We start from the raw sequence: 12,428 nt of genomic DNA, 5'->3' as shown, positions 1-12,428 counted from the left end.
AACCCAGTTGGAAGTCATTATACAAGACAGCCTTGACCATGATATAGAAAGAACGTCTCTCTTTCTAATGTAGTTTGCCTAGGGGAGACTAAGCCTTAGTCATCTGTTGTCAGAAAACTTGTCAGACGAACCTTTACAAATCTGACTCGGAGGCATGATTACACAGCAACACAAACAAGCGCTGGATACTATGAATGTTGCGCAAGTTTTGTGGACTGAATTTCTCACAACCTACTATAGCTAAAGATCGTATGATAATCCCGGTATCAAATGGATAATACAATTATATGCAAAGGCTCACATGTGTTGTTTGCACTGGATTGCGGCTGCCGCATACATGCACATCAATTATCCACACTCCGATCTTCACACCCAGGAGGATCAATCAGGTGATTAACCTGGTTCCAAACACCATTCTCGATCCTCGGAGTTTGCATAGGGTGGCTCGATAATCCGTAAAGCGTTGATCCTGACATTCATGACACTTGTTCTCCGCCGAACTTGAAGCTGTTACCAAGGATCAAGGGATAGGACTTAAGCCGGCGCCTCTGATTTTGGTACAGGATACAGCAATAAAATTATGACCGCCATCAATAAGTCTCCCATACTACGTCTGGTACCATCTCCCTCATAACTGCGCAACACATCAGAGCTACACTATCGAAAACGAATGCAACTCACGTTTCCAATGGTCAAGCGCCTCTCCTTCCTGCCATGTGTTCAGCGTGTTGTGTGCATCGGTTAGAACAAACTTTTCTTCCGTGGTTGCAGACCAGATAGAGCTGTCTCCAATTTGGGGGTGATGAATTTCTCGTTTGTCAAGACTGGATAGAATGTGACGGCGAAGATATGAGTGCAGATAGTCCTCTTCAACTGCAGGTCGGAACGTGAGTGGTGTTGGAGATGGGGAACAAAAGAAGACCTATCGCGTGATCGTCAGACTTTGACAAAGCTCTAATGATGAGAAACTCACAATATTAACGAATTGGGAGTGAAGCTGTTCCGAGGAGATGGGCTCAACGTGGTCATGGAAGGCTCTGCATTGTCCAAAAGCTCGCATCAAAGTGACGAGTATTGCTTGCGATGAGTCGGATGCAATTTTTCCAGCAAAGTTCTGTCCGAATGACATAGAATAAGTGATACGGGCAAACGCAATGTCCGAAACTGCTTACCACTGCAACAACGCCTTCTGGACTTAGGATGGTCTTGAGATCATCCCAAAACTCAATGGAGAAGAGATGTTCAGGAACTCCCCCTCCAGAGAAGCAATCATGGACGACAAAATCATACTGGATTGCGGAGGGATCTTCTGCTTCTACCATAGCTCTCCTCCTTCTAACCCACCCTCTCGCATCCTGCAGAAACACATTATTGTTACCAGGATCCGATAGGCCAAAATACTGGCGTGCAGCATCGTACACAGCAGGATCGATTTCAACAATAGTCGTTGCTATGCCATGTTGGGCAAACGCATTTGCGGAGATCCCGGTGCCAAGGCCGCTGTAGATCAAAGTCGTCACTCATGCCAGGGCATCAACCAGGCCCATCACCTACATTATGAGCGCATTACTCCATTCTCCCTTCCTTCCTTTGGGAGTACTATTGACCAGTCGCACTGCCTCCTGAAGAACGAATGCACTGTAGATCGAATCTCCTAAAGGAGTATTATATTGGTCGGTCAACGGAAGAAAGCCGTCGAGTGTAGCCACCAGGTCCCCGATCCATACACCCCCCAGTAACGAGTGAGATACTCGAAGGTAACGGATAGAGTGAAGAGGAATCGAACTCCTGTCGGCCGGAGGTAATATCTCGCCAACTACCACCACACCAGTCTTAGACTGGGTTGAATTCAGGATACGGAGCGGATATGTTGGACTGTTGTATGGTGTAACAATGGAATTTACGAGCGTCGGGGATCGGAGAGCTGGATTGAGACTTGAAAGCACAGTAAGGATTACAGGAATCGCAGTCAAGGCCACTGTGGATCGAGTGTTTCGGGCATTCGGATTAGCGCGATGTCTGCCCACATCGACTGTAATCCCACCATACACAGCAAGACACACACATCCCAGTGCAGTGAACTAGATAAAATGTTCTGTTAACTGGAAGATGTTACAACTATAATGGCAGCTGTTACGCACAATAACATTGTTCCGAAAGGCGTCTAACGATAATGCACTGAATGCCAACATTAATAGTGGACGAAGCTGTAGCGCATTGGCGGCAAGTACTATGAGGGCCAAAGTAGGCTAAAAGTAATGAATTGAATGTTAGTTTAAGGTACATGCACGACAGTTCTTCCCGGGAGTCGGGACAGGCGAGGTGGAACTCACATCAACGCTCATCGCCAAAGACACTGAAAAGTACACAACGGGAGCCAAGACAAGGGCATGGGTAACGAGAGGACTGTAGATGGGATCCTTGAACCTAGCAGCGTGAACACTGATCCAATAAGAGGTGTGGGGTGCAAGAAGAAGCAGACAACCGAGAATCAAGAGGATTTTTGAACTCGAAAGATTTGGAGTAATAACGGCGACCGCTGTGCTCGTGTGTACGACATAACTAAGGTATTTTAGAGTCGGGACACTGGCAAACAGCGGAATAACCGAATTTTCGTAGGCAGTCGTAAACAAAGAAAGCGCGACGCTCACGGCAAGTATGGAAAGAGAACTCTTCGCGCTCGTCCAAGTCGCAGACTTAGAGTTGGTAGACATAGTATTCAAGTGTGTGGTAGGCTTAGCCTTGCGGCACAGGCTAGCCCAGTGACAGTAGAGTGCGGCGCGCGCGCGGCAGTCTGCGTGCGGGTAAAATATACACCTACTATCCCCACAAGTCTCGTTCGAAACTTCAGGGTAGCAAGTTCAAGCGCTAGTTCAAACAGTTATGAATATGCTCTAATGAACAAAAGATTGAGGAAGTTCGCAGAATATCACAGATCCTAGACCTGTTCGTCATGTACATAGGACTCATATTTCTGATGATCTAGATTTACAGGTGAATAGTTTCAATAAGACCATCGATCATTACTTTCAATCTCCCCACTTCGTAGGCAGCAGCACTTGCGTTTTTGTCCATGGTCAGTGCCTCAGTGATCCCTGGGAAAGTAGTAGCGCCATAGCCTTCGAGTAACGATCAACCTTAGTTACGGGTGAAGAAGGGGATGACACTAGTACTTACCTGACCATTTGCCAGGAGCTACACCCAAGTGCTTGTACCACTCACGATCCTTAATGCCGTCTTTCGATATAAAACTACGTTCAAAGGCGATCAATCGCTTATTCACAGCTTGCACGCGTTGAATGGCTTTGAGAAGATGACGACTGGGTTGTCTGAAGGAATTGTGAGCTGTTGTCCATCGAGAATGCGAAGAGATGCACCTATGGGGATGTTCCTTCTCCGTGTCTTCGTGCTTGTCTTTCGATTCGCACTCGTGCTTTCCAAATACCTTCTTGAGTTTGCAGCCAGCCTTGTGGATCTTATGACGGATCTTGTGGCAAATAGCATGCCTCTTTTTCATTTGCTTGAGGATCTTACGGAGTTTGCGCTCTGCCTCAGTCTTGGCAGAGTCCAGCTCCAAACTGGCACTCTGTAGAGCGTGAAGGGACTCTCGTAGAGGAGACAGATCGACGTTATAGGAGCCAGCAAATGCGATAGAAGCAACCCTGAAGGTCCCCAGTCAACTATAAATCACCTGCAGAAAAGCCAAGTGTGCATACTTGTCGAGGTATGATTCCAACTCGATGGAATAATGGGTGGTGTTGAACGGTAAAATGATGTCGTCAGACAGACGAAGCACTTGTAGGCCAGTATGTTTAGCAATAGCAACCTATAAATATGAAGCTCATGTGAGCTGGTAGGAAGCCAAGTAGTACTCACATGACGGGAGAAACCAGGATCACCGTACAGCTCTTGCCAGTACTGAGAGTCAAAAATAGAGTGATAGTGATACACGGGATCGTGTAGCGTCGAAGTGAATCCATTGTCAGTACTCGGCACCTGGCATCATTGGTTGGTCAGGTGTAAGCTGTGGAAAACATACTTCGCTATCCATTTACTTACACCATGGTATTGCAAGAAGATGGTATAATCACTCCCTGATCCCAATGGACTCACTCCAATGCTATCAGCTGCCAAAAATTCATCTTCTTGCATCGCAGCAATTTCAGCATTCATATGCTCGCCGAAAAGCGTTCCAGAATCTCCTCGAGCGTCCCAAAGCCTTCGTTCCTCAGAGGCAGGGTGGGGAATCTGTTCTGCCGTTTCACGAAGGAGATGTGCAAGCAAAGGAGATCCTGAGGCTTTGAGACGCGACCCCGATGCAGAAGTATCTAAACATGAATGTTGAGGTTAAGTGCACAATGAATGTTGCAAACTAGCCCTTCATACCCATGTTCACGTAAGCCACGACATGTTCCTTGATCCACTCCGGGAAATCTTCGCCCCATTCTGTGCTGCCAATTAATCCAAACTATATAGAGAACTTATTTTGAGTATGACAAAATAAAACCAGCAGAATTGAAGACAGTTTCACCTCTTCACCATCCCAGCTTGTAATAAGGATCGTCCTCAAGGGCCTCCATCCTTTCTTTAACAAGACCCCAAAGCCACGAATAACCTCTGAAAGAGACACAGTGCCTGAGATTGGATCACTCGCTCCCGTCACCCAAGCTAGAAGATATCAATAGTTGCACAGGAATCACAAATAACCGTCAGTACTCACCATCTCGGTGGGCACCTATCACAACTACCTCGCTCTTGATGCGGCCAGGAATAACACCCATGACGTTCCAAATGGGAGTAACCTTTTCGTCCACTAGGAAAGAGTTAGGTCTAGTAACGGACAACTGAATCTAGTCTTACCGTTATTCACAAGACGAACGGTAGGGCCTTCGTGACCGTCCTTCATATGATTCAGAAGGACTTCAGCATTGGCCCAAGAAATTGGCAAACTCGGGATGGTCGGTTTGCTTCCTCCCTCAACTCTCGTGCTATTTTCATACGAGGGGTACCCAGGGGTTGAGGGATCTCCGGGATATAGCGACAAGAATTGCACGGAACCACGCTGCACGGAAGTTGGATTGCGTGCAGGCCCGTGTGGGTAGCTGTGCGGCTACTTACAGATATAGCTTTCAAGTACGAAATAAGACGCACGGGACATATCCATTTTCAACTGTCACTGTGCCATCGTCACGAAGGTCTGAGTAAACCAGAACAGCGGCAGCACCAAGCTCTTGAGCTCGTTTGATCTATTGAAGTCACTTTAGTCAAAATAGACATAACCAATAGGACTCATGAGGGCGAACCTTTAAACCCCTGAAAATACCACCGTAGCGAGTGAGGACAATCTTTCCACTGAAGTCAACACCTTTGGGTATAGAAGATCAAAAACAAACTTTCCACGAGGATAATGATTACGGACCAGCTTCTAAGAGCGCGTCGAAATCCCGTTGTCTTCCATAGTGTGCATAAATCAGCTTCCCTTCAGCTTGCCCCCCTCTGCTAATGCCATGCCAGGTCGGGACGGCATTTGCGGACTTGAAGGCGTAAGGATCAGTTTCATCAGCGACCTCTTCGAGTTCAGCGGACCAAACGGGGTTCCCGTCGTCTCCGAGAATCTCAAGGCTATGGTCCAAAGGGCTGTTCAGGATAGGGTAATAAACATCAACCCAAGCCTTTGTTTCGTTGAGGGATGAAATTGATAACGTTGCCTCGCGAGATTCGCGGGAACCGGCTGAATACAGTGGGATGGCGGAAGATGAGCGATCGATTTGAAGCTCTTCCTGTAGGTGCGCAAGGAAATATTTCGCAGTGTCAAAATCACCTTCGCTCCCGGCCATATGAGGCTTGCCCGCATAGACTCTGGACGCAGCAATGGCACTGTTCGTATCTGGTACAGACCTAGGCAGAGTTAGATTCTTCCACAAGAATTTGGGAAAGCAGTAACATACAAGAACACTTGCTCAGCTTGCTTGCCTCTCAGAACACTACCTTTCTTTGGAGCGTGGTGCATCAATGCATTCGATATCACATGATCTTGTTCCTCGTGTCCATGATGGTGAGGAGTCTGAGGACGCTTAACATCGCTCAAAAAATGGACCACGGACAAGAAAGCGAGTAAGATAGCAAGACGGCGCCCCCATTTCTTGCGGGGAGAGGTGACAGCCGGTCGGTGTGTAACAGGAACTGGAATGGCCCATTGCACTGACTTATTGTCTACGTGGAAGGGCTTCTCGTCCATGACAAGTGTAAAGTCCCTGCGTTTATGAGGGTTCAACGTTCAAGGACGTTCAGGATAAGACGCGGTGAGAACGACTACATCTGATGTGCGAATAAGACCCGAAAACAGACTTACTCCCGGCCCGTATGTAATATCAGAAGTGCGTCACGCGGGTTTGTATGGCTCGACCCTCAAGAGTTCGTGTTTTCACTCTCGCACACGCAATTCTGCACAGAATCCTTATGTACGTCGCGAATAGGTTTCCCCCAGCATAATACATATTGCCATATTTTTTTGTAAAAAATATTCAAGCGGGTCTCATGCCAGGGCTCAGATACATAGAATGCACACTCCAAGCAGTTATATCATCACGGAAAATTCTGGTACATGGTAATTTTACTAATACATAATTAGGCCATGTTAAAATAAATATTCGGGCCGGGACCGCTTTCTAGAATGACGTGCAGCGTGCAGTCGACCAGATCTAGACGTGACAATCCATCCATTTCACTTTGCTACACGGTAATTCTCCGCTGAACTCAACTCTTCTCATTTCAAGAAAAAAACTAGCAGGCATTGTATTTTCGACTCATCAGTCAATCCAACAGCAAAAGAACTATATTCCTAGCCCAGGTGTTGAGGAGCTATTATTGTTGCAGAAAAACGCGAACTCTATTTCTATAGCGGTTGCACACGAAATGTTGGTATTATATAGTAGACACAAAATTTGAATTCAAGTTGTATACATGAGTGATATAAATGAATCGTCATTTAAATTCCAGTTGAATGAGCCAGCCGTTTTATTTCCCCAGTACAATGCAAGTTCTGGAGGGTATGTAGATCTGCGATGATCGATTTAAATCATATATCACAATGTGTCGGGATGAGGTCGTACCTGCAACCAATTTTTCCTCCCATTCCATTCCATTGGTGTTGTAACAAATTTGCCGCCACATGAAATATTCTCGAACCCGCCGAATCTCTTTTCATCGCTGGTAAGGATGATATGGTATTCCCCTGCTTCATCGACGCCAATGCGATAATCTGTGAAGGACTTGGTAGGGTGGAAGTTGAAGACAAAAAGAAGGCCGGATCGTTCATAGGCGATCATCTTGTCACCCCCGTGTTTGAGAGAGACGTATGCCTTTTTTTGATATAAGTTAGGTCAATAAATATGTATTATGTTATATCAGACCCTAACCTGAGGAGCTGAAAGCCATTTATGCTCTTCTTCCAAGTGGTTTATCGCAGCATCGAAGTTATTCAGGTATCGATACCGAAGGAGTTGGTCATCTACGATGTTCCACTGTCTCCTAGCATGCTGGAAGGAGTTATTGTTTCCTTCTCGAGGAAAGTCAAGCCACTGGACAAGTAGATATGAGAGGACGGTGAGTGTGAGATTTTAACATTCCTTACTTCTGGGTGTCCAAACTCGTTGCCTTCAAAGTTCAGGTAGCCTTCTCCGCCAAGCGAGTGGACCAGGAGACTGCAGTCGTGAGTATTCGTGTGCGGCTACAAACAACAAAACACACCGAATCATTTTATGCAAAGAGATACCTCGCGCGATGATGGGCGTCATCGGTGTCATATCCGACATGTGCGTATCTGTGCGGGCGTTCGGGTTACATATGATACACATGATGAAGCGAACTCACACATTTCCTTGTCCATTAACCAGAAAGCCAGAGTCTTGTCTCCTACCAAGGCTTGGTCATGACTTTCAGCGTAAGCAACGCTCTTCTCGCCGTATCGTCGATCTGTAAGGGTGTGCACGATATTGCCTATATCCCACTCGTCATCGGTCTTGTGCTTCAGCAGTTTTATCCACATGTCCGGGATAGCCATTGACAAGCGGTAGTCGAATCCAATACCTCCTTGAGACACGGGAATGCAGAGCAGAGGCATACCTGAAACGTCTTCTGCGATCGTGATAACAGACGGATAAAGAGCATGCATCGCATCATTCGCCTTCAGATTGCTGTCAGCAACGAAAACAATGGCACGTCAATGTAACATTCACCAGCATGAGGTACACAATAGCCTCCTCATCTGCCCCCGGACCGAAGTATTCAGGGTAGCCACCCGAGAAACCCGTTCCGATACCATGATGGACATACATCATACTCGTGACACCGTCAAACCGGAAGCCATCGAACTTGTACTCCTCCATATAGAAGCGCAGATTGCTCAGTAAGAACCTCAGAACTTCGTGACTCCCATAGTTGAAAAGTCTGCTGTCCCACAGTTCATGACGTCCTTTGCTGCCTTCGTGGAAGTATTGATGATCTGATCCATCAAACGCGTTAAGGCCGTCAAGGACGTTTTTGCAGGCGTGCGAGTGTACAACGTCCAGAAGAACGGTTATGCCCATGCCATGAGCAGTGTCAATAAGTTCTTTAAGCTCTTCAGGAGTGCCATAGCGAGAGCTTGCGGCGAAGAAGCTGGTTACTTGGTAGCCGAAAGCTACCGAGAGGAAGGTCAGGTTGAGGCACAGAACGGTGGCTCATCACGTACATGCGTAATAAGGATGCTCCATAATAGCCATCAGCTGGATGGTATTGTAACCCAGAGCGTGAATCCTCGGAAGTGTATCTTTCGTAAACTCTTTGTATGTGCCTACGCGGTGTTCGCTGGTTGAAATTCCAACATGGGCCTCATATATTCTTATCGCTCTCGGTTGCGGCGGACGAGGGTTTTTGAACTGATATTTTTCCGAAGTAGAGGGATTCCAGAAACGACCTTCATAAGCAGGAGAGAAGGTCAAATCTTGGGTGACACGTTGGATCCAAGCAGGGATACGTTCAATACGAGCACCAGAGGGGGTAATCATGGATATCTGACGAATTTAGAGCAAAAGGATCACTGCTGATAACATACACTCACTTTGACCTTGGAGTCATGAGGTATCGCGCACACCCCAGGAGCCTTAGGAGGGAGGGTGATTTCCCAAACACCAAATTCATCCTTTTTTAATGGATGGGACATCCTGTTCCATTGGTCTGAATATATGATCGATGTTTCAATAACACAAGGTAGTATGGATGATGGGACTCACTGAAATCACCAATGAGATTTGCCTCTGTTGCATTTGGTGCCCACTCTCTGTAGACTACCTCACCACTCTCTTTGACATTGAAACCCATTTTGTCGAACCCTCTAGTGAATTTCTCATAGCCACCCTCATATTGATCGATGGTATCTTTCCATTTCTGAAAGCGCTCGTGGCGGTGAGCGATAGCAGGAATGAACGGCTCAAGGTACCCATCGAGCTTTAACGCAGTTTTGGGATCAAAGCTAGATGTTACTGCCATTTTCCGGTGGGCTCGCGAACTGAAATATGAAAACTTTTTGGGAGATGGGAGAAAACAACAAGGAACGGACGAGCCTCATCTTAGCACTCCGTTCAATGCCAATCTAGGTGGCAACTGGGCTATGACGTCTGCATAATCGCTCAGAAAGGAAGGTTCTGTGGTTCTCGACTGGACTGGGCACAACTGGGGTATACTGCGACAAAATAAAATTGATAATACAACTTATGGCTTCATCCAACCTTTCTGGACTCCATACAACACAACTTCCCCTGCCGTCCTTGGACCAGAAGGTGGCACAAGCATTTTCCGCTTCCGCTTCCGGCTCTTCTTTGCCGCGTTAATACAGTCACCTAATACCTTATCGATATCCACTAGGGAATCGTAACATTCTTGTTCGTCGTACCCTGTCAGGGATGTAACTTGTGTAAGCTCAGCCGTGCTTTTCTTTTTCGTGGCAGGAGGCTTCAGTCGTTTTGAGTGTAAGAGCTTCTGTGTAAGGTAGTGAAGCCACTATTTTTGGGTAAGCCTTATATACAAGCAATGGAACTACAGCTCTTACTATGACGTTTGTAAAGGGCTGATAGCCTTCCCAAGAGTCGTTATTATACTCTTTCATCATCCTGTAGACATCAAATTGGTAATCTCCTGCCAGTGCCGATCAGCAAAGCGCATATCCCAGGGGTATGTAAGATACTGACCCTCTCCTTCAAAAATTTCTTCATCAAACGGTGTCCAGTACGTCTTGGAACCTTGAGCATCTGTGGTTTCCATCCTCGAAAGCCCGAGATCTATGACAGTCGCCTTGACGCCAAACCGAACATCATCCATGGGGAGCTTTCTTCCTCCTTTTTTGGATGATGAACTTGAAGTCCGAACAGGTAGGTTCTTCACCAAAATTTGACCCCAGTGTAAATCACGATGCTATTTTTTCACGTCAGCCATGACACCATTTATGGGAAAGAATCTCACTTCAAACGCCATAAGGTCTTCCGCTTGATCTAGAGCAGTGGCCACCTGCCAGAAGATACTGCATGCTTGGTGCCAGCCAGACCTTGCGGCATTTTTGAATGTGAAGGCTTCAAGATCTGGACCACCATTTGGCAGGACAATGATTGCGTAGACTTGGGAAAGGCCGAAAGTGTCTAACTAAAAGTTATAACGATTGTGATTCCCCATATCCATATGCCTCATACCTGGTCGTATACTTTCAGAACCCTTGCGCTCGTTATATTCATCCCACAGATCCAGAAGCAGTGAAGGATAACGCCCACGGACGATGTATGTCCTGAGAAGCTTGATAAAGCCACTGCTCATCTCTCCCATCGCTCGAGTGACAATGATTTCCTTCATAACATCACTCGCATCGCTCGGTGCGGGAGTCTCCAAGTCGTTTGTGAGACGTTTTTCCTCATCTCGCAAGGGAATGATCTTAAGAACTACGTCACCAATGCCAAAAACCTCGGAAAAGGAGGCCTCGCCAATTTTTCGAAATTTGACATCCAGGTCATCTCCTTCCGTAGGCTGTACGATCGGATCGAATGGAAATGACTCTATGAAAGCAGAGAATTCATGTGGACAGGTCTGAGCGCACTCTGATAGGAGTGGGATGAGACAGCCTGGCTGTGATGGTAGCAAGTCCTCGAATTCGGTCACGTCCGAGATGTTAAGTTGTTCCAACTCGAGAGAAAGGTCTGCGTCAGTGGGTGTGGAAGGTGTGGGGAAGGAGCGCTGGAATGGTGCTCGACTTTGTCCTCGGCGTATAGGTGTCAGCTGTCGTACTTTTGTTGTCGGCGGGGCGAGAGGCACGAACACTGGTGGTTGCTGTTGGGCTAAAGGTGGAGGCGGCGGTAGCAGTGATGGTTTCCGGATAACTGTAGGTAGCTTGTGTGGTGAGTGTAGCTTATAAGGCGCAGGGGGGACCACGACCTCGAGAAATGAGGACTGTGGTTTGGAAAAGGTAGCTTTTGGCTCTATTTCGCACTTTGAAGGTTCATCGTCATCAGAGGATATGACGATCACTGAGCGCATGCGGCTAATGCGGTTCTTTGCTACCACAGTCACTTCCTCCACATCAGAGTCACTGTCACTGATGGCGATGATTGCAGGTGTCTTGGGTACCCCCTTGCACCCGAGTCTCGGAGCTACGACAGTTACAGGGTTTATCTGAACATCAGTCCGCGATACTCGCCGTTCCTGACTGAGCTTCTTGCCATTGTCATCGACTACGATGATATCAAGAGTCACAATTGGAGATGTGGGTTTCAGCGAAGCTCGTGGCGATAATTTGACTGGCGCTTTGCCCTTCTTCCTCACGAGTGCTGAAGGTGGTAGAGCCGTAGGCGACGCACCGTTCGTACGCAGAGGTGTGAGCGGTTGACGATCAGGCTTCTGCGCTTCAAATTTTGAAAGTACAGTCTTCTTTCTTGGCTTGATTGCTGGCTTAACCTGAGCCTTCTTCTTAGGTGGGCTAAGCGGGGATTTGGTAGGTGAGATATGTGTTCGCTTGGGTTTCCCGCGATGGCGAGGAGAGGGAGATAAGTAGATAGCATTTTCCCTCTGAAGTTGTCTAGGAGCTGCCAAATTGCGCACTGTCTTGACAGGTGAATCAAAGGCATCCGACTCGTTCCTCTCAACGACATTCACAATCCGGTGACCGCGACGGCCATAGGCAAAAACTTGTTTTGTTCTTGCACTAAGCATGAGTATGGCAAGACAACCGATATCGAAAGCTGACTCGGAAAAATGCGGTCGACAGGATGGTAGATGATGGGAGGTATAAAGAGGTCTCAGACTCCGAGGTGTAATATGTTAAATGTAGGGGTTGTGAGCAGAGAGGCGCGTATTCGACTTTTCGGTTCAGACGCGTCTTGGTCACGTGCGCAAACGCTCAATACTGATGA

At 47.2% G+C, this 12,428-nt stretch overlaps 4 protein-coding genes across 4 annotated transcripts; all 4 read right to left on the bottom strand.

Annotated features, from left to right (window-relative positions):
- Positions 1 to 233: 233 nt before the first annotated feature.
- Positions 234 to 2,838, bottom strand: EDB93DRAFT_128651 (S-adenosyl-L-methionine-dependent methyltransferase). Its single transcript, XM_041454511.1, has 7 exons — positions 2,334 to 2,838; positions 2,142 to 2,249; positions 1,555 to 2,081; positions 1,173 to 1,500; positions 974 to 1,114; positions 682 to 922; positions 234 to 634 (listed from the first exon to the last, which is right to left on the bottom strand). Exons 1-7 carry the CDS (start codon positions 2,712 to 2,714, stop codon positions 591 to 593), a joined length of 1,770 nt encoding a protein of 589 aa, XP_041310144.1. The 5' UTR covers positions 2,715 to 2,838; the 3' UTR covers positions 234 to 590.
- Positions 2,839 to 2,869: 31 nt separating this feature from the next.
- EDB93DRAFT_1130641 (uncharacterized protein) lies at positions 2,870 to 6,316 on the bottom strand. The gene is made up of 14 exons (XM_041448934.1): positions 5,949 to 6,316; positions 5,420 to 5,898; positions 5,304 to 5,365; positions 5,152 to 5,246; positions 4,861 to 5,102; positions 4,721 to 4,813; positions 4,532 to 4,668; positions 4,387 to 4,468; positions 4,060 to 4,328; positions 3,877 to 3,996; positions 3,717 to 3,826; positions 3,378 to 3,662; positions 3,178 to 3,329; positions 2,870 to 3,119 (listed from the first exon to the last, which is right to left on the bottom strand). The coding sequence occupies exons 1-14, from the start codon at positions 6,236 to 6,238 to the stop codon at positions 2,989 to 2,991; spliced, it is 2,547 nt and encodes an 848-aa protein (XP_041310143.1). The 5' UTR covers positions 6,239 to 6,316; the 3' UTR covers positions 2,870 to 2,988.
- A 701-nt stretch (positions 6,317 to 7,017) lies between these two features.
- On the bottom strand, positions 7,018 to 9,528 carry EDB93DRAFT_1266211 (glycoside hydrolase family 13 protein; the record flags this gene model as incomplete). Its single annotated transcript, XM_041454255.1, has 10 exons — positions 7,018 to 7,059; positions 7,113 to 7,361; positions 7,419 to 7,580; positions 7,634 to 7,703; positions 7,750 to 7,822; positions 7,873 to 8,185; positions 8,238 to 8,680; positions 8,732 to 9,053; positions 9,101 to 9,216; positions 9,273 to 9,528. The coding sequence occupies 10 exons, from the start codon at positions 9,526 to 9,528 to the stop codon at positions 7,018 to 7,020; spliced, it is 2,046 nt and encodes a 681-aa protein (XP_041310142.1).
- Positions 9,529 to 9,750: 222 nt separating this feature from the next.
- Positions 9,751 to 12,228, bottom strand: EDB93DRAFT_1080979 (uncharacterized protein; the record flags this gene model as incomplete). Its single annotated transcript, XM_041445586.1, has 5 exons — positions 9,751 to 10,038; positions 10,088 to 10,173; positions 10,227 to 10,449; positions 10,498 to 10,670; positions 10,722 to 12,228. The coding sequence occupies 5 exons, from the start codon at positions 12,226 to 12,228 to the stop codon at positions 9,751 to 9,753; spliced, it is 2,277 nt and encodes a 758-aa protein (XP_041310141.1).
- Between the last annotated feature and the right edge of the window lie 200 nt (positions 12,229 to 12,428).

This window comes from Suillus bovinus (genome assembly GCF_016758785.1).
Source record: "Suillus bovinus strain UH-Sbo-P2 chromosome Unknown EDB93scaffold_12, whole genome shotgun sequence".
NCBI lineage: Eukaryota > Fungi > Basidiomycota > Agaricomycetes > Boletales > Suillaceae > Suillus > Suillus bovinus.
Note: the sequence above shows the minus strand (reverse complement) of the source record. Positions and strands in the feature narration are given on the sequence as shown.

Coding starts and splice junctions, on each gene's coding strand:
- EDB93DRAFT_1130641 (XM_041448934.1), bottom strand. CDS start 6,238: ATGGACGAGAAGCCCTTCCACGTAGACAATAAGTCAGTGCAATGGGCC. Junction 5,899..5,948: donor CAAGCTGAGCAAGTGTTCTT/GTATGTTACTGC, acceptor AACTCTGCCTAG/GTCTGTACCAGATACGAACA. Junction 4,669..4,720: donor GATAGGTGCCCACCGAGATG/GTGAGTACTGAC, acceptor GATATCTTCTAG/CTTGGGTGACGGGAGCGAGT.
- EDB93DRAFT_128651 (XM_041454511.1), bottom strand. CDS start 2,714: ATGTCTACCAACTCTAAGTCTGCGACTTGGACGAGCGCGAAGAGTTCT. Junction 923..973: donor ACTCCCAATTCGTTAATATT/GTGAGTTTCTCA, acceptor ATCACGCGATAG/GTCTTCTTTTGTTCCCCATC. Junction 635..681: donor GGCGCTTGACCATTGGAAAC/GTGAGTTGCATT, acceptor TGTGTTGCGCAG/TTATGAGGGAGATGGTACCA.